The 25,167-nt window shown below is 39.7% G+C and overlaps 2 protein-coding genes across 2 annotated transcripts in view; both read right to left on the bottom strand.

The window, feature by feature from the left end:
- Positions 1-223: 223 nt before the first annotated feature.
- On the bottom strand, positions 224-7,366 carry LOC123963779. The gene is made up of 3 exons (XM_046040822.1): positions 4,161-7,366; positions 2,743-2,817; positions 224-961 (listed from the first exon to the last, which is right to left on the bottom strand). Exons 1-3 carry the CDS (start codon positions 7,364-7,366, stop codon positions 742-744), a joined length of 3,501 nt encoding a protein of 1,166 aa, XP_045896778.1. The 3' UTR covers positions 224-741.
- Positions 7,367-12,449: 5,083 nt separating this feature from the next.
- Positions 12,450-25,167, bottom strand: part of LOC123963717 (protocadherin alpha-C2-like) — a 21,817-nt gene continuing 9,099 nt past the window's right edge. The window contains exons 3-4 of the mRNA XM_046040732.1: positions 23,514-23,599; positions 12,450-16,569 (exon numbers count right to left, since the gene is read on the bottom strand). Coding sequence (XP_045896688.1) covers positions 16,259-16,569; positions 23,514-23,599 — 397 coding nt within the window. The 3' untranslated portion in view covers positions 12,450-16,258. The remainder of the gene's footprint in view (positions 16,570-23,513; positions 23,600-25,167) is intronic.

The raw sequence follows: 25,167 nt of genomic DNA, 5'->3' as shown, positions 1-25,167 counted from the left end.
CAATTGGCAAATGCATAATGAATGTTTCTCTATTTTCTCCACTCACGTGGCTAGTTTGCAGTTGAGAAAAGGTTTAGATGCACTCCAGCTGTATGCCTTAGCTGGAAATGTTCTTTATTTCAGTCATAAAGTCATAAAGTGTAAAAAGGAAAGTTTAGCCTTCACAATTAAACAAAGCCCTGGACAAATGAACACATTTATAGACAAATGAACAGTCAGTAAATTCTGAATTATTTTTGCATTTATTTTTGCATTTCAAAATGATTCCATTCCAAACCTACTTTATGCTGCACATTTAGTCTGAGGAGAAGCAGGTAAGGGGAAGCTTGAAGGGAAAATGTAACATCAACCGGAACTCATGGTGAATTAATCATAACAGTGCAACGAGAACAGAATCTCATGTAAAATTACAAAAAGAAATCTGTGGCTGTGGTTAGCCACACATTTTACGCAGGCGTGAACAAAATAACATTAACAGTCAAAAGTGAATTAAAGAATTTCTTATGGATTCAACTAGCTGGAGGTCACAGAGATCAGGGGCAACTTCCAATACAAAATCCTGCTTATAAGCTTTGACAATGTGCAGGAGAGTGGAACTCTACTGGGCAAGTCTAATTCAGAGTAATTGAATTCTATGGATAGGAAGGGAATAACAGGAGTCCTCTGCAAAGGCTTCTTATGCTGGTCACTTGTAACACAGGCTTATGGCTATTAAACAGCACACAGGTATTGTTAAGAGGTCTACACTTGCTGGATTTTCCTGGGCAACCATTTGAAAAGGGTCTTGCACAGCTTTTTGCTTTTCGCCTTTGACTTTGTTAAGTTCTTAATGATGACATTTCTGAGCAGGCTGAAGTTCAGGGTCTGGGATAGGTGCATGGAGAAAGCATTATTTCCTCTGGCTGAATGATTCAGAATCTCCAAGAAGCGTCTTTCCTGCTGCCTGAAGTCATACTCCACACTGGACAGACAGACATGAAGCCCCAAAATTACTAAAAACCCAAAACCACAGATGCGAAGGACATGCAAACATATAAAATTCTGCTCTTGCCTAAGGATACAAAAGAACGCTTAGAGGTGCATCAGATCTGCATTTCCAGCTTATATTTCTATGACGCATCACGCGTTTTTAGCTACAGTTTACTTTGCTTTGTGTGGTACTCCTCGTGGGAAGCTCTGTGCTTGTCAGATTTCAAAGTGCTTGATTGGTTTGGGCAGGAAGACATTCCCTGGCAGGGTATCTTTATTTTTCTGAAGGTGCACACGTCTTGTTCGAATATCCTTATCTTCCACTTGGCCTTTAAGGACCAGCTGCCAACACACACCAGTCAGCAAATCAACTTACGTAACATCTTTTTGTCATGCAAAAGCGGTTTTGAAAATAAGTAGATCAAGAGGAATGTTTTGAATTTTTCAAGATAAAGACTGTTTTAGGTTTTTCTTTGTAGAGCATGAGACATTTTTTTTCCAAAAGATGATGAGTAGACTTAGATTTCTGAGCCTCTTTTCCACATCCAGTATTTCTGGTACAATTGTTTTCATTTTTATTTTTCTACTGCCTCCCCCTGATGCAACATTTCAGCTAATGGGTGCAAACCAAGACCAAAGTTAGAATAAAGAGGCCAACCGCTATAGCATGAAAAGTCTTCATATACAGCATCTGCAAAATTGACACAGTATATGAATGAATAGCTTTCATCAGTTGACAGTCAAACAATATCATGTCATTGTCTTTCTTTTAATTACATGAAAATTACATTTTTAACTTTGTGAGAATGTACCATACTTGCATAAATCCAACAACCCTTTTTTTTGTTATTGTCAAAAACAGTGGAATAAAACTAATGTCTTTCTTAAAATTGCTGCAGGGTGTGAAAATATCAAAATGTGTCATATTAAGACAAGATAGACTTTCAAATGACCTCTCTTACAGCTCACCTTATCTGTTAAAATATTTAATTTCTATGTGAAATGAACATGAAGTTAACAATACTAACACTGACCTCAGTAAAGAGATATATACAACATAAATCATTATAAATCAATCGTGCAGATGACTTGGGAGATGGAGAGCCCATCTCAATCTCCATGAATCCGCTGTGTTAAAAGATTGAGTCAAATACAGTCAGTGCTTAAATTTGACAGTTGTTCCAAAAGATTTATGGTCTGCTCAGAGAGGAAAATGTAATCTCCCTATGTATTCTGAGCTTTTCATTTGGTAGGCTGCTCGTACAATAAGTCATTAATTTACAGGGAAGCTAAGTTTGCAGGCTGTCAGAGAACTACAGGGCAACTGAAACGGCAAATTTGTGTCTCATGCACCAAGGAAACTCTAAATAAGACCTACATTTAGAAATTGTCCGAGAATAAAATTGATACGTGGTCCCACTGCTTTATGTGTCCAAATACTTAGTAAAGTAATGCTGAATTCTGAATTTATTGTCTATATAAACACTTATCATGTGTTGTTTCTAAAATGTTGATTTCATTTTAATTGTTTTCTTGATGTCCTTTTGAGAATATGACATGAGAGAATGTTTTCAGCCCGGACACAGACTTCACTTTATCTATATGAAGGCTTCCTGCCCCAGCCTATAAGCAAAACCAATGAGTAACTCAAAGCAATATCATACTATATATTCATGAGATTCTGCAACCATTCTTTTATATTTAGCTGCTCTGATCACTTATCACTTCGAAAGCTGCATGCAGGCAAAATTGCCAATTTCAGTATTATCTCACCTGTAGACAATACAAGCAGTCTTCTGGCAGGTTGAGCAGTTTTTGAGGTCCTGTCCAGTTTTGTAACATCGTCGACTAGGATAAAAGAAAGCAAATTATATTGCATACAGTAACTGAGGAAAACTTCCAAGACTCTCATCCTTTCAGATTCACAATCTAATATTGTCTCCACTCATTCTATCTGTCTGATATTCATTCAGGCTGCTGTTGGCAGCGATGAGTTGCATAACATGCATTATGTCAGACATCAGTTGCTTATTAGGAGTTGGTTATTCTGAAACATGACCTCAGAGACAGTCACAACTTATTAGCACACTACAGTGGATGTGAATGATTGACAGAGACACATTGCCAGAAGGCTGTTTTAATTCCCGCTATTTGTCCCAGAAGAGTTATATGGCTAAATAAATCATGCCCTCTTGAAATGCCCAAGTAGGTTTCTGTCACACTCAGGCACACATTTGCAGACCTGTTTGCAAACTTGTGACAATATTGAGGCTTCACATCATCACATGATTTATAGCACATTTATAGCAGCCACAAAGCCAGCTTCATCTTAACAGTATGTTCACCTTCAAAAGGTAATTGTCCAACTTGTTACATCATAGTGTGTGTAATGAAAGGTGCTAATCGCAATTAGTTTCTCTTATTAAAAGGCTTTATTTCCAATGTGGATAATAGTTCAATGTCAGCAGAAAGTCAATGTCCAACAACATGTCACTTGATAGTTTGCGCATCTAAATGAACTCTAGAGCATCAACCAAATCTCGACAAATTATGTTCACTTTTTAAAAACATGCACATGTCATCGTTTTTCGCTTTGTTATTTTACAACTTAATAGCAGCGCAAAAAAAAACTCTGAAAAAAATCTGTGATGCATATGTTGATTTAAAAATTCTGCAAGCTACAACTATCTAATAATTAACCTAGAGCCTGGCTTTCTGTAGGTTTTGTTATTGCCATCACAACAACCAAAAGTTTATCCTCTGATCTATGGATGAATAATCATACGTATAATTACACAAACACACATACAAAAGTTTTTTATTTTATTTTATTGAAAAACAATGCAATTTGCCAATGAATTACAAAGCCACTGGGTGATTCCAGTAAACGTAAGTGATGACTCACTCGAAAGTCAAAGATCAGCGCTGCAGGACAGCTTTTAAAGTAATTCCCTCTATTCTGGCAGCTATACCTGCTCCGGACTGAATGTAGAGTAATTTAATAATTTAGAAGTCTTATCTGACCCTTTAGGTTTTGTATTGTACTTAAACTGTAAGTTAAAAATTTAACAAGCGTCAAGGAATAATTCTGTTCCACTGTACCATTACATTACTACTTACTAATATAAATCATTTCACCTACCCTACCACAGCCACACATGCAGACATACACACACTCATGCGCTTCTTACCCGCTGGTCGGAGTGTGGCACGTCTCCAGGTCATGGATAATGTTAAGCAGAGTAGTGATCCTGTCCTTGTTGGCTGCCAGGCTGGCCTCCACAGTCTCAAGCCTATGCTGTAGGGCTGCTGATTTGCAGCACTGTGGGGAAGGAGGCAGCAACAGGGCTGCATCAGCTGGGTGGGAGTGAGCCAGGCCGGTGTCCTCTGGGCACGGCTGAGGGGGAGCAGGGCTAAACTTTGAATCCGGTCTGACGATTGCCTCCGCCTCGCAGGACTGGAGGCGAGGAAGGGATGCCAATTGCATTGTTGATGACGGCAATGTGGAATTACATTCATGGCCTGTGTTCACACAAAGCTCTCCCTCACTGTTAAAAGGGGCTGGTGCAGTGGAAGAAAGTTCTGGACTTGGGTGTGCTTGTGGTAGTGATGAAGTATCATAGTTTTGGTGGACTGAAGATTTGGCGATGGGGTCGACATGTTCACTGGTGTTTTCCAGTGAGGAGATAACGGGCTCACACTTTGTTTGTGCTATGATAGAGGGTGTTGAATAATTGGGATGTGTCTGTTTATCTGCATTGGATTTAAGCTTGATGTGTGCATGCCTGACTGATAGACCCGGGGCAAACTGTTTTGTTTTTGAATCTGTCTCCTGGGCTGTTTTTACTGGTGGGCGTGTGGCACAGTGTCCCTCATGTGCGGCTTCTGTGTATCCTTGACAATGTGCAAGTTTTAGTTGTTCTGTGTTTATGCAACCCTGCAGACAAGAGCTGCTTGATTTAATTAGGGAAATGTAATTCTGAAGGTTGGTGACCTGTGATAGATCAGAATTTTCATGGTCTTTTGACTCATACAGAACTAATTCATTGATTAGATTTCCATTGAATTTGTTTTTATCCATGTACGATTCAGTGTCAGGAATAATTGATTTAGACGTGTGGGTGCTCCCATCACTGCCTGTGTTATGATGTTTTGACACATGTAGCTGCTCACATAACGCAACTGGAGTTGTTGTGGAGTTAGTGGAGTTTTCAGAGCATAAACCAGATTTCTTATTGGTTTGAGTTCTGCTGTCTGTTGCTTGTGTGAGACCAGGGTGATTTGTCTGGGGCACTTCCTTATGACAAAGTGCTTTGTTGCGCTGTGTTGTGTCTGCTGACTGAAGTGACATTGTACCTGATACACAGACATTACTTTGGATTTCTGTCAATGTAGATGAAGAGGTGGGTGCTGAATTGTTGCTCAGATTGTTTGAGGAGTTCCTGAGGGCTGTAGTTTTGAATAGAATGCTCTTACATGTAGATGTGAAAGTGGGTGCTGCCCTTGAAGGCAACCTAGCTCTTGAGTATTGGGGCTTTGTTGCCGAGGGTGTTGCGGTTAGAGATGCTGTAGAAACATGAAGTGTAGGTTCAGAATTTGAGGAGTTAGGTTGAGAGTGAATTTGTGTAGCCGCAGATTTATGTTTAATGCTGGTATGCATAATTTGATCTGAATTAAAGATATTATTCAAAGTGCTTCGTGGAACAGCGGTGCTGAGATGTGGATGCGGCGCAGTTGTGTGTCGTGCATCAGCAAAAGAGAGGAATCCAGTTGAGTTCTTCACAGTGTCATGAAAAGACACTTTACCTGGTGACTTGCTGTTGACGTTTGAGGATGGCTTTTCTTGTGGTTGATGTCCTGGATTGGGTGAAGTACGTAGTGGACTTGCAGGTGTAGTTGTGTCCGGTTTATGAATTGGGTCTAATGTATTGGCTGCCAGTCGTGCTGTATGCGTTGAGTGCAGGGTTTCATGTTGAGCTTTAGGAACTTTAGCAGGTATAGTGGACATCAGTGCAGTATTCAAAGTTGCGGTTGTTTTGTGTATGTTAATGATGGATGTGTTTCCACGTCCCGCGGCTGTAGCGTACAAATGAGAAGGTGGAGTATTTTCAGGTGTAGCGTGTACAGATACACATACATTTTGAGGCACATTATGTTGTGCAGGGTTGTGTTGTATTTTGAGGTGCTTAGGATAAGTGTGTGAATGCGGGTTGTTTGGTTTGCTAGCTGTGGCCATCTGCGGAGTCAACATGAGACGTGTTGGTCGGGGGATCTGACTGTCCTGTGATGGTTTCCCAAAAGATTTTATACTGGCATCATCTTGTCTCGTTTCAATTGTCGCCTTAGTGACAGTGATGGTTTTAGCATGTAGGAAGGTTGTGGGTTGGGTGGATGTTTCATCGCTAGCAGCATGTGTCTGTGACAAAGTGACCAAATTGCCCCTGGAGTGCACTGGGCATGCTGGGTGTGGTGTTTTTCCATACTTTAGTTCTTCACTGAGATATAGCAGTTGTGGACTGACGGTATTTTGTGTGGTTTCATGATGTCTTGACTTAAGGTTTTTCTCAATATGGGGCATCTGGAAATGCGTGTTAGTCGAGAGTGAGTCGAGGGCTGACTTTGATGGTTTCTCTCCAAGGCAAGCATCAGCAGTAGGGCTTTTCTTCCCGTTGCAATTGCTGCACATTTTTTGTGACATACCAGAAGGTCGGACAGCAGATAACTTCAGCGTCTTCCCACCCTGCTCTGCATAAGGACCTTGCTGTCTGATTTGGTCTCTTCTGCGAGAGGTTGCGCTCTTCACGGTCTCTGCTTCATCGTTATCAATGCTAATTCCCCCGATTGCCTCTGAATCAACAACGCTGCCGTTGATGTAGCGAGCAGCGGATTTCAATTTAGGCCTGACATAGGTTACGTTTCCTGCAAAGTGTGGGTTGGTCTTGATTGCCCTGGCATAGCAATAAGTCTCACTACAGTTCTTCTGACTCCAGGTCACATCCTCAGGGGCCCCACCTCCAAGTGCTTTGAAAGTCACTTCCTTTTTGGTCTTGAATTCCCCACTTTTCTGTTTTAAAATAGCCCTTTTCTCCTTGTCACTCTTTGTTAGCAGTAATATCTCCTTGTACTCCGTTTCCTTGGTAATATAGATGTTAGATGTTTGAGTAATGTTATCTGATTGCGTAGAGAGTGTACCAGTCAGCTGTACACTGTGCTGGGTAGGTGGTCTGCTTATCCTTGGAGACGTCTGAACACCAACACTGCACTGAGGTCCCCACGTCTGCAGCAGGGCTCCTCCGGCTCTGTCTCCTCCTGTTGTCCTCCAACCACGCACTCCAACCAGGGCAGGGACACCTAAAACTGGAACCGGAGTTGTCAGGTCAGCCGCTCGTCTCCCCATCCCTTGTCTGACTGACTCAAAAGTCTGATAATTCAAGAGAGCGGCAGGGTTTCCACACCATTACATCCGTCTAAAAGTAAGAGAGGAACAAGTTTACAGTGAGAGGCATTTGAGATGGTGCTGTGAAAGGAATCAGTGAGTAAGCAGGACTAGTTGAAACAATGCGCAGAGCTTGAACTGAGACAAGGAACTGATTCACTACTGCAGAAATGAAGGACAACTAAAGTTGTAAAAAATCAATTGCAGATTTAAGATTAGACAGACAGAATTGTTCTCACTGTCCTGACATTTGATTGAATAAGAAATAGGAATGGCAATCTGTTAATGTTGATAATTAGGTTGTGAGGCTGTGGCTGTGAAAACAAGTGTTACATTATATTAGCATTTCAAACATACCGCTCAGATCCCCTCTCGAAGCAAAAAGAATCATTTATTTGCAGGATAAAATTCAAAACATAGCTCCTGTGGTAAACTCCTCTCTCTCTCTCATTGTTTGTCATAGCAAGCAGCATCCACTCTGTTGTCCTCCACATTCAGCTCACCTTGGAAAGAGGCCATAATGCATACACTTCACAGAGGTGGCATTTTGTGCGCGCGTGCGTGTGTGTCAATGCCAATCATGAATTCACATGTGCCAGTTTTCTTGCGTGTGCAGGAGGTCATTTTAATGATTTACGCAACAACAGTTCGCTAGTCAACAACAGGGCGATCATGTGTTTTGCATTTGAGCGGGCATTTGACTATTATACACCAAAAATACTGTGAGTGTGTGTTTGTGCGTGCAAGTGTTGATTTATGGCATGCATTTCATGCAAACACATTGTGACGAGGCTCCCTTCAATCCCCTTCATCCTCCCCAACAGCCTTCATCTAGGGATGTCAAAATGGCAAAAAGAAGATTTAGTCATCTATTATTTTGGTTGTCGTGTCATCTAATTTTACTTGAGCTCAGTCAAGTGACCAATGTCTGTATGTCACCATCTAACGCTAAGTGACAACTGTCCTGCCCTGTTAGTACAAAATTAAATCCCCCTTTGCGAAAGAGGAAAATACACATCTTCTTTCAGTGCCACACACTTTTTGAATAATCAGGATTAAGAAAAGAGCTTTTTCTGGCTTCATCAGAATAGCTATATGTGTGTTTGTGATTCTGTATAGAAGGCATACCTGAGTAATTGTTTGATCCTGCTGCAAGATGTCTTGTTTTCTTGAGTCCAAATGTCAGGAGCTAGTTTTCCGCTTTCTGTTTTATGTCCTCACAGGTCCCCAAGGTTCGGAGTGACTTTGTCTTCATATTTAAAATCCCTTGGTGGCGGAATTCAAACTCAAAGGGGTCTGCAGGCAGTCAGTTCTGCCAAGCAGTGCTGCTTAATGAGCCCTCTTTTCTAATGCTCAGATTTTGAACTAATCTAGCCTTAATTGATCAGGAATAAAGCAAAGCTGTGTCCTCATTGTATCCCCTTCTCCTCTTGTTTTGGTCCTGCTGCTCCATGCTCACTACATAATCACAACGCAGCACTATGCTACAGTATGCTGCCCTCCAACACACTCTGTCCTACTATGCCTTGCCTTTTTTACCTCTTCCTCTCTCTGTCTCTCTCTCACACACACACCCTCTCCCTCTTATTTCTGCCACTATCCTCCTTCCCAGCATTCATGTATCCTGATCTACAGCTGGGTGGAGAAAGAAATAGAGAGCAAGGGAGATACAGAGAGAGAGAGAGGAAGTGACTTGCATCAGTGGGGTAGGGACTGTGTGTAAATTACCATGCAAGTTAAAAAGCAGGAAAATGCACAATGATTTTAAAACAAATGTAAATATAAACAAAGTTTTATTAGTCAGGGGAGGCAATAGAATAGTGAGAGAATAATTTTACCCCAACTCTGTGCTGTTTTGTCTAAACATGAACATTTACAGTATCTCAAGAGTACCAATGCTATCAGGGCATGTTTCTCTGACCGATTGTGTAAGGGGATAGGTCTGACACATCTCAGCTTGTTAAATCTTGTTGTACATCAAGCGCTTTCCAACAATGGTTAAATTAACAATATTGTAACTAATAGAAAAAAGGGGATAAATTAAGGCAGATAAATGCACTGATGATAAGGAAAACTTTAAATAAAGTGAAACAAATTAATAAGGCTGCATCTTTAAAATGTAAAACAATCAAAAATAATTACTACCAAAGAGGATATAATTTTATGCAGAAATTCTGTTTAAACTGTATTTCCAAGTAAACAGCCTGCAGTAAATGGAAAAATTAGTTATCCATTTTGTGACTCTATATGCCAATATAATGTATGTAGGAGTGGGTCAGTAATCACTCTTGATTAGTCATCAGCAGTGAAAGTACAGCCCTACCATACTGTTCCACGGTGAGTGCTTCCACATTGAATTCTTGTTCTGTGCTTTAACAGCAATAATAATGGAGTGTGTTTGAGAACTTGTGTGGAAATAACAATCAGGACCAATTACTGGAAAGTCAGTGAAAGTCATTTTAAACTTGATTATCAAAAACTGTCCTATTTTTTACTCACTTATTCTGAAATCCCCCATCAAGCCACTGCACGACTGCTATACATTACAATTTGTGGAGTTAATTGAACCCATTTACAGTATGAATCAACATCAAAGTTTGGAGTTGTTTCAGTTTAATTAGACTGACCTTTCTGCCTCAGATCAGTGACTCGAGAACCCCTTTTAAATGGAAATCTGGCTGTTAAAGAGATACTTGAATACAGAAGGACATAGACAAAATATTCACGTTATAGAGCAATTTAAAGTAGTTCATATCAGTTAATGACACAATGTATGACATACTTACAATCAACCTTTGTGTCTACTGTAAAGGTTGGTAACACTACCATTTCACAATTATCTGCAGTCTGAAACAATAAGGCATTCTCATTTTTCAAAACTCCTATCGACTGAGCTGCAGACATTATACAGAGAGAAGGAAGAAGGCGGGGATCTCTTTATGTTCTTGTGGTTTATAATAATAGACAATATAAAGGTTTATAGCATTTCCACATTTTTTTGTTATAAGAGAGGATCTTGTCAAATAGCAGGTGGTTAACAGAATAGCTATCAATAATTAATATCATTTACACTTAGTGCATTGGAATAGGTTCATACTTTAGGATGCCTGAGTGTGCTGTGTTCAGTAGATTGCTCTCATATTCCATCACTGCAGCCCTGGGGAACACGAGGCTGACTTTGTGAATAGGAAGTTGTTCCATAGCCTCAAGGTGATTACACAGTATTGTACCAGTGAAAATGCCTACTGTGCCTTAATAACATGGCACAACAGTTAAACTGTCACTGCAAGAGGTTTGTGTGTTTTACATTTACTCATCCTAATAGTTTGTTCTTCTTTAGAGGAGTGAATAAATGATAGTAATAGTACCTTTATTTCTCTCTTTCTTCAGACCCTGGTCCCTGAATGTACTGTAGCATCAGTTACAGGGTGATAATGAGAGACTGAATAATTTAATGAGTGAAGCTAAGAACACCAGAGTATGGGTTAATTAAGGGACACCAGGTTTTGTTGCAAATACAGTCAACCTAAAGGTAGATGAAGAAGGCAGAAATTGTCCATACATATGGTAGGATGAGCCATCCCTAGCCTGTACACTGCTACATGTCCATGTACCATATCTACTGCCGTTGATTGACATTTTAAGACAGTGTGTGCATAAATAAAGCCACCATGAAATATGTTGAAACCATTGAAATAAATATTTCCCCCTTGATTTCAGCCAAAACTTGCAAGACAACAACTAGTTCTCTGTAATCGTGCATGATTAGAGAGGTTTCTTGTGGTACCATGATAATAAGTGGGGCACATAACATGAAGGAATTCACTAAAAAAGCACACGGTGCATTTTAACAAATTTTTCCTTTCATTGTGAACTTGAATACATGCTTGAAATGGTGCTGGTTCAATTAAAAACTATTATTGTCAGGTTAAAAAGCATTTCATACAAATAATATATATGATTTTACATTTATTTGAAGTTGCATGAAGATGCATTTTGAAAAATGGCCACTGAGAGGCAGATGGACATCAAACATATCCTCTAACAAAGCTTTTTAGTACAATTATAGTTTGGAGTTTAAGTTACTTTTGAAAACAAAATATGGATAACAACATTTCAATTTTAAAATATGTACAAAATATCCTGTATTTAACTTTTAAGAACACTGACCCCTGAAAAGTCTTCTAGAAACAACACATAGAGGGGAAATACTACTGCAGATCCACTATTTCTGCCTAAATTAGTCTGCTAATTATTCTGTGTATCATTGTTGTTATTGAATATTCTTTCATCTTCAAACAAAAAATAATTCTCCCCCCGGTGTTATAGAATATGAACAATTTGGGTCAGTTGCCTGCCTTAGCTTTCATCTGTAGGTGTCAGTATTGCTGGAGAGATGGACTTCTGGAGGAGGGAGTGAGGTGTGACTGAATGAGTTCTCCAGTCTACAGACAGATGGAGCCCGTCGCACAGATGCCGACAGACTCCTTCTTCTTAGACAACATTAAAATAGACAACTCTTTGTTCAAATGGAGAACAAGTTCCCATGTTATCCATTATCCAACCCTCTGTGTATCCTTGAATCCCTGCCAACTTAAAATTCCAGCATTTCAAGCGCAAGGCAGATTTTTGTATTGTTGTTTGTTCCGTTTAGTTTTTTTTTTTTTCTCAGTCATTGGTCAGCTGCTTGCTTTCCTTTCCCTTTAACTTGATAGCAGACGGTTAGTCTGCTTTCCATGCCAAATATGTTTCAACATAGTTTGCTCCTGCCAATAAATGAGGATGTTTATGACTTAGCTGAGTTAAACTTGAGTGGTAAGGGTGGTGACTGAGTAATATTGTGTGGCTGTGCAGTTTATGGCCAGAGATTTCCAGGAACATGTTTAAGGATTTTATTTTGTCTGACGGGAAAGATTCAAAACGTTTAACAGTCCCTGTTGGTTCACTTCCTGGGTGAATGGGCTATTTCATTATATGCTAAAATAATGGAATCGTCAGTTAACACCTCTGTTAGCAGAAACCAAGTCAAAACACAGCTTACATATTAAGATATTTAAGAAAAACTTTATTTGTGACTTATTAACAAAACACATACCAGGTCGATTAAATCATAAGATTCACTATTATCACCTTTACAATGATAAGCAGGTGTACAAAAAACGTTATTAACAGATCTGCACTGTCACAGTCTACTGGTATGTGCCACTCACTGCCACACCCAGTGACTGAAGAACATTCACTATACACAAGCAGAGAATACATCAACTTTATTTTTTTTTTTTTAATACCATTTTATGTATTTAGATTTTTTTTTATCCTTTTTCTTTATTTCTCTACCGGGCAAGGGATACATATGGAGGGTGAGTAAATGATTTGATTCCACAATAGTGTTTGTTTGATCATCATTTCAAAGCTCAACACAACTTTAAGGATTGATTTTCTTATCTATGGAAATCATGAGGGTAAAACCAGAAAATAAAAGCATTTCATAGCATAACACAATAGCATTATGTATATCTAGAAGATTAAATTCATTTTCAACAGGATAAAAAATGTGATTCTTTTAGGTTTTTCCACAAATTACTGTTCGCAATAGTGTATATGTACGTGTGTGTGTGGATTAGCGAGGGTCTGTCAGTGTGTGTGTATTGTCTTTGAGAATATGTATCAGAAGTACATGTATTCCAATACGCATTTCCCAGTGGAAAAACATTTCTATATATATATATCTTTATATATATATATATATAGTATCTATAGTATCTGTTTCCTTTGCTTATAACATGCAAACAGCCACTTGGTGATCTGACAGCACAGAAGTACACCTTAAGGACGGGGCAGGGGAAGGAATCGTGTGCATGGGAGGGATTGAGCCTGATAGTAGCACCTATATACCCCTACTGTGACTGGTAAGATAATGGTATAAAAAAAGGAACAATGAGGCGAGGCTTTCATCATGTTGATGCTGTTCTAATATCTACTGCTCCCAGTACTCTTTCTCTACCCTGTTAGACCTGCTAGAATGTCTGTAATGAAGCTGATCATTTCACGCAGTTCAGACTTGACCCACTGCAACAGCATCACTCTTGTGACTTGTATTGATCTTTGCTTGCTGGTATCGTCTTCCCTTGTTCCATCATGATGGGTGCACAATAAAAAATGTCAGCACTGTGCTTCACCTCCATTAATCCCTAAGTGGGTTTCCCCCTTCCAAGTCAACTGGCAACCTCTGTCCACTGCTGCTGAACCGCGCTACACTTATTTTTAAGTGGTTTTACTCGACCCAAGTTCATCAATTGTCACTAATAGCTGACACAAAGGAATAACTGCAAAAGCGGAATGCCTTGCTCATCTCTGCTGTAGTTTCTTCTATGTTGGAGCTACACAATACACTACAATGACTTCTATTTTCTGACTCTTCTTTTGCCTCTCCATCTTGTCTCATTATAGCCAGTACAGTTTAATCTCAGTTTTTGCTAACCTGTCAGATGTTCTTACAACGCAATGCGTAGAACCAATATGCGAGATGACAGAGCTGTCAACAATGAGCAATCAGGAGAGACACTCTGGCTGAAGTGCATGAGCTAGGTTGAAGTTGAACCTAACAAAAGATGTGTGTGTGTGTGTGTGTGTGTGTGTGTGTGTTTGTGTGGTATGTGCAGTATAATGTGCATGTGACTATGTGTGTATTCCGTGTGTAAATATGCAAATACACAAATGTCACTGTGTTACGACAGCACAGTTCATTGAAGGAGGGTGACTTGAAAGATGTCATCCAACCACGCTGATTTGAAGAAACGGGAGTAGAGGGAGGAAACAGGCAGCGGAAGCAAGCAAATCCTACAAGCACTGAAACAGTCGAGGCAGTGGTGCAGGGCTTGAAGAACATCTACTTAACATTCAAAGACAGAAGTAGAGGGATCAGGCTTGAACAGAAATGAAGCAACAAGCAACGTTCCTGCGTCCCAGCCATATAATACACTCACATATTAAGGATGGCACTGGCCTTCAGTCTTGGAGTTTTCTGAAAGGGGTGTGTATTCTTATAGTATATTTTTGTATGATGTGTATTTGTATATACTGTATGTCTGTGTGTATAAGAGAGGAAGAGAGAGCATGTGTACTTTCTTAGGTGTATGTGTGAGTAAGAGGCATAGAGAGTCAGTGTCTGTGTACAATAATGTGTGCATCAGACTCGTGCTGATACACAGTGGGATTAAGACCCCATTGACCTGTGCCGTATTCCAAGAGAAGAGGCAAGATCAGGGGCCGGTTGCGTCAGCTGCACATAGGTTCCCTAGTTACATCAGAAGTAGCCACTTATCCCGATTCACGCTTTGCTAAAACACAAGCGGTAGCACCACAAAAATCTGTTAAGTAACAACTAAATAGTTAAGCAAGCAGTAAAGCAGGTGCAAATGATACGAAGTCACACAATTGCACTCACTAACAATAAAGCAGGATTTTTTTTTCATTTTTTGCACAGTGTTTTTTTTTTTCTTATTTAGTAAATTCATGCCATTTTGCAACTTAAAGGACTTAACAATTTTGGATGTTTTCCCCCATTTTCTTCAAATTGGAAAATATTGATTACAATACAAGTTATTGTGCCAATGCAGTGCAGTTTCCCAATGTGCACTTCAGCTTCATTACCATGTAATGAAACCGCAACTTATACAACAATTAAACGGACGCTGAACTCCGCTTTGATGAATTTCTAAATCCGAAAAAGTGTAAGCTAATTAATTTTTGTGTAAAAACAATGGCTGCCTGAAAGGTGGGAAAAAACCCACAATGGTCTCTTGACGTAAAGTATACAAGATATATGTAAAATAGCCTACAACATGCCAAAACTAGTACTGTCCTTTAAGTCAAATATGGATTCTATTTACCAATCGTAATTTTTATGCCAATCTAGTCAACTACAAATCCATGTGGTTTGTACCCATCAGCAAAGTAATGCTATTACTGATTGGCTACTCATCTGAAATCTTAATATTTTAATAAGCTACAGCTGTAGAATTCCCCCCCTTACTACTCATGGTACAATCAAATTTAGTAACTTGCAAATTGCAAATTAACTAGCAGTTATGAAGCCATTACTTTACACCCTAACCTGGGAACAAACTTGCGCATAGTTGTTGCAACCCAGTCCAGGTCCTCAGCCTCTGCAATGTGCTATGTTACACTGAAACAGAGCTATTTATTAGAGCGTGGTCCTGCTTGTCTCAGTCACCTCATTTTCGTAAAGGTGATAATCTCATGGTACATATACTGTATGTTGTTACTTTTTCATTTTTCATTTTTTTATATAAAAGACCACATTTTCTGAATTTCTACAAGGCCTCCATAATACTGAAAACAAAAGCCTCTGTTTAATTTTTTTAGTTTGGCTTCTGCTTCACCTCCAACTAGGTGAGCCAAAAAGGGAGGGGGGCTGCATAAAGACAGAGATGCCAACACAGGCAGCCTCAGCTGACAATGGTCAGATACAGATAGTACACCTTTTCAGGTGTTTTTGTTTTTAGTATACAAACACAGAAAGGCTAATCTAATCCAATAAAATCCTTTGTTATAATTTGGTCCAGCCTTTAGATGAAGTCTGTCTACTAAGAACATTTGTTTACCATAAACCTTAGACTTTAATAGGCCAAAGTTATGGGCCAAATGAGGTTTGCATTATGTGGGGAGCCAGGCTTGGTCTAATGAGGGTTTGGCCACTGTACAATGTCTATGCAAATATGGTGCAACCAGGCTCCCTCAGTTCTACAATATGCATTTGGCTTTTTTTCTGGCTCTGTAATTTGGATGGTAAATTGTTGGTAGCTCTGTTTTCAAGTCACCCCTTCTGCTTTATTCTTCCCCATCATCCTTTCCTTTCTCCTTCTTGTCCTTCTTGTCCTTCTTCTTCTTCTTCTTCTTCTTGGCCTCCTCCTTCTTGCCAAAGCTTATGAAGTCACCTTTGTCGTCCACAGGGCCAGCGTCATGGCGAATAGAAATGATGGCTGGGGATCCGGGGATGATGAAGGCTTCAGGAGGAATCTCTCCGGGCTTCAGGGGTTGAGGGGGGCCGTAGCCTTGTCCGGCACCGTATCTGAAGTGCCAGCTGTTGCTGTTGACTCCAGCGCCCACTGGGGGTGATAGCTCTCCACCACCCTCTCCATCTACATGGGTGTGATGAAAAAATAAAAAATAAATCATGTCAAATCTGGCTGCTCATTACCTATATTCAATCATCACTGTAACCACAGTGCTAAGTTAAAGATATACTGTAGGTCCGTATATTGGAAAGCAGGTTTATTCGCTGAGTTAGATGAGGAAATCAACACCATTCTCACGTGTGTATGGTAAAATATGAAGCTACAGCCTGCAGTTGGTTAGCGTTGTTTAGTCGCTTAAAGACTGAAAGCAGGGGCAATGTCTAGCATGGCTCTGTCCAAAGGTAACAAAAGCAACCTTTCAGCAAGGTCACTAACTTCTGTGTTGTCTGCTTATGATTTTAAGTGTATGTTTGTTTTTTGTTTTTTTGTTTTTTTAATTTTGTCTGTAGGCCATGTTTTAATGTTCTTATAACATCAACCTGCCAGGGACTTCAGATGAAAATTAGTCTGTATGGCTAAATCTGGCTCATTTACATTTGGGCATTGTCCTTATGTTCATTAATGTGCACTGTCACTTTTAAATAAAGAGAGTAAAAAACAAACAAACAAAAAAAACACGTTATATCTCATTTGTTTAATTTGTTCAGAATCGAAAACATGGGGTTATGTGTCCGACTATGTTTTCTTGGCTGGGGAGTACTTGCCAGGCAACGAGCGGATACCCTACCTTGAAGTATCAATTCTATAGTAACTCTTTACACATATTTTGTATTATGTTGATTTGCTTCCAAGTGGTAGAAGGAGCAAAGTCTGTTCAGACCAGGACTTCACAGAGGTAGATCCCCTTCTATTAGCTTACTCATTGTGAAGTATGTTTTAATATGTCCTGATTGTCATGAGTTGTTTCATACTTAGACTGGTCTTTGAGACGTTCATTAAATCTGACATACAAGGAATAATCTAAATCAAGCAAAAGCGAGCAGAGCAATAGCCTGACAATGGTGTGATAGCCACAGCGAGTAGATTTTTCAGGACAGAAATTCAGCCGACTGGACTGGAGTGGAGTAACCTTTAAACCACAGGGGTGTATAACTTGGCAATGTGATTTGTATTTGTATTTGGATGATGGCAGCAGCTTAATCCTACTCTTAACTTTAGCGCTCAAGCATGGATGTGACAGAAAGGAAACCAGATTGAAATTCATCAAAAAGGTACATCAATACATAGAGAAACGGTTATTTAAAGTGGAAATAAGACATAGCTATTAAGGTCAAAAGGTTAAAGATGCTGGAATGAAATTTATGAGCTAAGGAGAGAGAGAGAGAGAGAGAGGGAAAGCTGGGGATGGGTGGGTTTTGCAGACACGGTGCTCTCACACCAGTTCCCTCTGCACTGACCTACTTTCAGTCTGGATTTTATTTAGATCAAACACAGGCCCTTGCAAAAAGATTCTGTTTGATTTTTCTTTGTAGGCTATTTATGACATTGCTGAAACGCTGAAATGGTTTCACCCACTGTCCCACTGGGAAGTACACTATTTTAAAAAATACACACTGTCTGTTACAGCACAGTGTCCCACTCAGTCCCATCGAGTATGAGAATTAATACGAGACTATAATAAGAGCACATGTAATGGACACTAACGCACTGCTCAATGGACAGCTCTATGTTGTTGCCCTGTTTAACCACTCAGCAAAGAGCACACAAAGAGCACTGGACACCTTTCACATAGAGCTATTGTATTTTATTGAGTTATATTAACTAATGCGTATATTGTGCTGTAAAGGATTTATTTTAATAATAAAATAAATAGGAGAGGTCAGATATTGTGGCTTTTAACCTACAGTAGCAGCAACATAACATTGTTACAGGAAGATACGAACACAGACACACATAAATAATTTGTTTTCTACCTGCAAAAATAGACATATTCATTTTTAAGTTACATTAAATAATCAGCATGTGAAGAACCAGGATCGCATATACATCATTTCAAACTATGGCTGCTGAACAAAATCCAGATTTAGCTAAGCTTTGTTTTTTGCAGTTTTGTTTCATGTTAAACAATTTTTTCATAACATTTGGATAGCCAATTGCAGCTAATTGAGCTACCTAATTTAGCTTGTTCAATGGCTAGTCAGTGTCAGATCATCTTACCATTAGTGGAGTTAGTGCTTTAATACTGCAATGCTAGTCCGAGTATTATGACATTTGATGGTATGGTCTGTCTGTTTATATTTAATCTGGGTATTAAACCCAGGAAGAGGAGCCCTAAATCCCATTGAATTGCCCTCAGTGGTTAGGCAAGGAAGATTGCTTCTCATGTGGAGGAGGACAAACGTGCTGAAAATAAACTGAAAAGACAGTCGTGAGTTAAAGGAGATGTGTAAAATGCTGTGAGGCAGAATGTGGATGAGCTTATTGAACCAGTAATGCAGTGCATTGTATTGCTGTACACGATGCACCTCCATTTTATACAATTGAAAAACCATTTCCTGTAACCTGATGCTACAGTGCTGTATAAAGGAAGGTGATTTGATGCTCAGTCATAATAGTTTGGAAATACTTTATTTAGACAGCCTTGTATTGATAGATGACTAAATACCTACATCTTTTTCCCACATTTTACATTTCATTTTTACAGGTTACTGTATGTAACCCTGTCATTTTAAACCATTAAACCCAAGGCAGGCATTGAATACCTGCAGACTACTTTTCACTATAAGTTAACTTTGTAGTGACATGTTACACATTGCGAGCTACATAGTGCTAGAGGGAAACCATGAGGTCACTAAAAGAACATTCCAGTATATTTGAGCCTGGTGTAAATTATAAAAATGTGGCTGTTGTGACTCTATGGATCCTGCTAACGCTACCACCTCCGTTGTAGAGATTAGAGGAAATGAGGACTCGTGCAAAACAATTTCTTATGTGGCATGCTGCACGAGCCTCCTAAAGCACTGATTCTTTACATGAATGATTTGAAACAGGTGTCTCCGAGTCCAAAGCAATTCAGAAAGTAGCTCCCTGGACAACATGTCCTCATACCTATATGGAAAATAGGTTGAATTTCACCCCAAAACGAAATGTATGACCATGCGAAGTTTAACACGTGGTTAATGTTATTTGGTCAGATTTAGGCAATGCAACGTAAACTTGCCCAAAATAGAAAATGTTCATCGTCTGGGAAGTATGAATGCACTCACTAAATTTGAATTGATAAAGCCTGATGGAAGTGCTAGAGGAAAGCAGAGGGGTTTCACTGAAACATCAGGATTCATCCTCTCTGGCTAATTAGCTCAAGAATTTATAGAAAAACATTTCTGACATATCTTGATTTGATTTAAGTGTGTGGATAATATGTTAAACTATATTGGGTACTGGGTCATCTAATGGTTTTGGCCAGACCATTATAAGTAGGCTACCACATACTTAATTGAGTACTGGACAAGTTATGATGGCGGAATAAACAAGACTTAAGATACAGTGAAACTTGTGCTGTTTAAAACTGTTCCTAACTCTCTAAAGCTTACTAAGCGAGTAAGACATTTATGCAAGATTACTGTAGTAAAGCTTTAAACTGGGCTATTATAATTGTGTTCCTGAAAATTGTACACTATCATGGCAGTACAAATTTTGTGTTATGTACCCGTGACAGGTCTAGGGCAGTTCATTTCCCTATGTGTGACCAACTGAGCAAAAATGTTAAGTGGCTGTGTAGCATCTAATCAAGTGAATGTTGTCTCGTGTCTTGGGACATCCCAGGGCTTTCTGCACTTGCTGTGACAAATCAAAAACCCTGACACTGTCCCAGGTGGTAATCTGAGATATTCCTGTCTGTGTGTGTGTGTATGTGTGTGCGTGAAAAAGCTCGAACGAGTCGGTACAACTATGAAGAGCTTTGCTTCCCCTGTGCTGCTGTTTGTCTAACATCAGAGGATTATTTGCAACTCTGCCATTGCTTCATATTAGCCTATATATCCCAGCAAACACGCGTCTGAAACGGATTATGGTGTAACTGCCAGTAAGCAGGTCAGCACAGCTCCTTGTGAGGAGGCTGCCATTAAACCTGATGTAGATATGTGACTGTTGGAAGCCTCATTTCGTGTAACCTCATGTCCTACATTTAAATTTAGCTATGTTATTTCCTGTCTAGTCCAAGACATTCCATCTAAAATGAATCCCTCTGGTGGTTTGCAGCACACACACAAATGTGACAGTCGTGTAGTGCCTGTGTAAATGCGGTACATCACATGTATTCTGCATGAGACACCTCTACCTAAAACTGTCTTGCCTACAATTTTTCCCCTCATTGCTGCGCACCCTCTTTTTCTTCCTAATACCTGCCCTTGCTGGGTCCCCTTCCCTTTCTCACTCCTTCCCTTTTTTTTCCTCCTGTCTCTAAATCTTCCATTCAGCGATATGACCGGTTGCCATGGAAACTGCCTGCTGATGGAGGGTGCGGCTGCTGCAGCAATCTCTCAGTTAGACAGTGTTGCCAGGCAACAGGTCACATGGCGTTCCCTAGCAACAACACTACTGCAGGAACCTGCCAATCCTCTTAACCTTTCTCTTTCTCCATCCCCCCACACCTCGCTTTTTATCCTCCATCCCCCTGTGTGTCTCCTCCGCTCTTCCTCTCCAAAATTGCTTTTAATGTTACAGGATCTCTCTTTTTTTCATGGTACTCTCCCATTGCTGATAATAGCTTCTCTCCCCCTCTGGCATTAGACAAATGTCTCCTCATCTGCGCCATGGGTCACTTACATAAACACAGTTTTGAGGGTGCTGCATTTAGATGCATCACAGCATATCAGACAACTTCATCATGATAACAGTTCACTGCAGACATGAAATATGTCACAAAACAAGGCTCCACCTCTTGATGCATAGTAAAGAGGATCAACCTGCAATCCAGTACATGTCTATGCTTTGGCAGTGAGTCACTCCTGACAAATTATTTCCGAATGCAACAATGCACCCCTAATAGCTCTGCAGTATGCTGTGCACTCTGCTTTAAGACAGTATTCTTTACATGAAAGAGGCAGCTTTCCCTCTGCTCCAAAGAAAATACACATCTTTGCAGCACACTGGCACAGGGATGCTGGGAAGTGGTACAGTTTGTATCTCAAACAATTTCCCAGCTCTCTTTTTAACAGAGAGAAATGCTGACAGACAGTAAGACATATCCTGTCACTGACTCGTCGAGTGATTGACTGTGATGTTACCCTTCACCCTCAAGTCTCTGCCTACAGTGTGTGCTAATTCCTGCTGCTAGACAGAAAATCAATGAATGGAAGATCAGCTAAACGCCGAAGGGAACAGCTCACAATGTTCCAAACACTGTTTCAAAATCAAAGTTATAAGTTATCCAGTCAACTGATAGGAGCTGCACACAATGTATATTTGTGCTTTACTACATACAGTAGTACTCCCAAATTTCAGTCATTAGCTCTGAGCCAGTGTTTCTGCGAATGATGAAGCGCGGGTCCTTTTATTTTTAATGTTGCCACACATTTTCAATGTTGCCACCCACTCAGGACAACTCATGTCTTTTTAAAAACATTTGCCTTTTTCAGTTAGTAGCTCTCTGTGCTCCCAGCTGCTTTTATGGGAGGATACAGTTGTTTATCTGTGGCTCTGCATAAGGGCCCCAGGCATTTGGCACCTCAGCTCAGCTCTGTACATACATAGCACTGGAATTCAAGATCATGTAGATTTTCAAAGGACAAGTCTGTACAAACCCCACTTTACTTTATTATCTAAACCAAAGTAAAAACAAAGATGAATTCAACGTATTGGATAATAGAATTGAATGCCATGGATATATTGTAATGTGTGATTGTGCATTTAGGTGTGGTGACCTTTGGCTAAACTAAAATCTCTGCAACTGTCTCACCACTCGAAAGAGGATATAACATGTTGACTGATGAGCTTTAGCGGTGTTGGTAGTCCGGCTGTTTCCCCCTGCTCCCTGTCTTTATGCTAAGCTAAGCTAACTCATGGCCATTCGTGGCTCTAGCTTCATCTTTAGAGTACAGACATGAGAATTGAAATGATGATCTCATCTAACCCTCAGCACAAAAAATGAACAAGCGTATTTCCCAAAATGTCAAACTATTCCTTTAACCTACCATAACCAGTATGAATGAGATACAAATCGATGGAAACGTAACGTAAAAAATCAGCATTTCAATTAGCCAAAATATTCCTATTATAGTCATATCCTCTTCCTTCTGAGATTAAAATCTGTCTAAACTTATTTCTAGCATAATTTGTAGTTTGGAGCACTAGTGAGGAGCGTACAGCATCTAAGAAACATTCATACTCAACTCAATCATTGTTGCCATTGAGTAGCTATATGGTAATAGCTAACATGATAGTTTTAACCTATTGGCAATAGTAGGTGATGCCCTTCTGTCTAACGGTCTAATTATTTATTTTTGACTCCAGTATATACTAATAGCTTCCACAGTCTATTATATTTATGAACCCTAGTGTTGATTCTCTTCACTGGCCAGCAATTAGCTACATCAGGAGACAGTAACACGAGTCACAAGTGCAGCGACAAGGACAACAACACTTGCTGGCTTCCAACCCAGTATGTTTTTGGCACACACAACCAGGGTACCAGAGGTTCAAATCCCAGGTGCCTCTGGTTGTGGGCGGGAACCTTACCCTTATAATACCCTAACTTTGACTACTATATTGGAGAATATTCTATATTGCAGTTATAAAACAATTATTTAGAAGCTTAAGCATGTCTTTCAACAAATAGATTGGGGTTACATATGACATAAAAATATTTTAGTACACCTGACTCGAACATTTTGTCTTTGATAGATTTTGCAGCAAAGATTAATGAAATCTTGTAAAGTGGGCAAAGTCAGTTACCTTTCAAAATCAGTTACCTTTCACTCTTATCAGTTTTCTGTTACCATTGCCCCAAAGGAGCTGACACTGAAGGTGCTTTTTCACTTTGTCCTGACTGCTGGACATCGACTCACCTGCAGCGCTGGACACAGTGGGCCAGTTCTGGACCAGCATTCCCTGTGCTCCCTGCATCACAGAAGATTCCTCCATGTGGACCGAACTGCAAGGCAGAACACATTCAGCAAACTCAGTGAGACACATTGCATCAAATATGAATTCAACATTGGCATGAATGAAACACTGACTCTATAATTAGGGCCTTGATCTCTAGCTATTAATTATATTTTGCTAAAAGAACTTTGTTTTGCTTGATGGTGTAGATATTCCCAAAACCTCCACTGAAATGGTAATTCAACCCCAGAAAATTGCTTACAGTGTCAAAATTTCAAGCAGCATTAATCACTGTTTTAGGCCTCAACAGCATTAATAGTTGCCTATTTGCCTGAGGCAACCAGCTTTGGACTACTATCACCCATTTCTTGTGGTCTTGTTTCCCATAACCACTTTCCCCTTTTTGTATTTTAAAAAGATAAAACATCACATCCTTCATGTAGAATCCTGTGAATGCTGTGCTTTTCCTATTGGGACATGTCTAAATGTTTTACAAGAAAAAGGCCAAACTGTCAAACTTCAGAATAAGAATGCATGAAATCCGCATATCGTTTCAAAGCATTCCTTCATTGTTAGCTACATTTTAAACAAATACATACAAACACATTTTTTGTTTACTTTGGCAATCAAAAGCTGATGACCGGTTGCCTGGCTATCATTTCTAACATCTACTTGTCAAACCTTTTCATTTAAAAAATGACTCAAACCGAAGAATCGATTATCAAAATAGTTGTTGATTAATTTAATAGCGTACAACTAAACGATTATTCGATTAATAGCTGCAACTCTAATTCTCAGATACTTGATGGCTTTCACTTGGTGAAATGCATCCATGTGGTGTGTCATGTGTAATCTGACCCCCGATATTATGGCTGCTGTGGACCAAGATGAAGAACCACTAAAGCAATATAACGAATCATCTGGCATATGAGTAATGGCAGTAGATGTATACATCACCCCAGCTGATCTAATCAAGTTTCTGCCAAGTTTTCCAAATCATCTTCATCTCCCTATCAAATTACTAGTAGTGGCCAACCTCGAATACTGGTATTGAGGGGACTGGTTCTGAGATATATTTCAAATGTTTATTTCATTTAATTGTGAAGATCAAAACTGACAACTAATGAAAATCCCAAATTCAGTATCTCCGAAAATTAGATTACTTACAATACCAATACAAAAAAAAAAGGATTTTTGGAAATGTTGGCCAACTGAAAAGTATGAACATGAAAAGTATGAGCATGTATAGCACTCAATACTTAGTTGGGGCTCCTTTTGCCTGAATTACTGCAGCAATGCGGCGTGGCATGGAGTCGATCAGTCTATGGCACTGCTCAGGTGTTATGAGAGCCCAGGTTGCTCTGATAGTGGCCTTCAGCTCTTCTGCATTGTTGGGTCTTGCGTATCGCATCTTCTTCTTCACAATACCCCATAGATTTTCTATAGGGTTAAGGTCAGGCGAGTTTGCTGGCCAATTAAGAACAGGGATACCATGGTCCTTAAACCAGGTACTGGTAGCTTTGGCACTGTGTGCAGGTGCCAAGTCCTGTTGGAAAATGAAATCTGCATCTCCATAAAGTTGGTCAGCAGCAGGAAGCATGAAGTGCTCTAAAACTT

This window comes from Micropterus dolomieu, linkage group LG23 (genome assembly GCF_021292245.1).
Source record: "Micropterus dolomieu isolate WLL.071019.BEF.003 ecotype Adirondacks linkage group LG23, ASM2129224v1, whole genome shotgun sequence".
Lineage (NCBI taxonomy): Eukaryota > Metazoa > Chordata > Actinopteri > Centrarchiformes > Centrarchidae > Micropterus > Micropterus dolomieu.
Note: the sequence above shows the minus strand (reverse complement) of the source record. Positions and strands in the feature narration are given on the sequence as shown.

Coding starts and splice junctions, on each gene's coding strand:
- LOC123963779 (XM_046040822.1), bottom strand. CDS start 7,366: ATGGGGAGACGAGCGGCTGACCTGACAACTCCGGTTCCAGTTTTAGGT. Junction 2,818..4,160: donor TGCCACACTCCGACCAGCGG/GTAAGAAGCGCA, acceptor CTTTTATCCTAG/TCGACGATGTTACAAAACTG. Junction 962..2,742: donor ACTGCTTGTATTGTCTACAG/GTGAGATAATAC, acceptor CTGTCTGTCCAG/TGTGGAGTATGACTTCAGGC.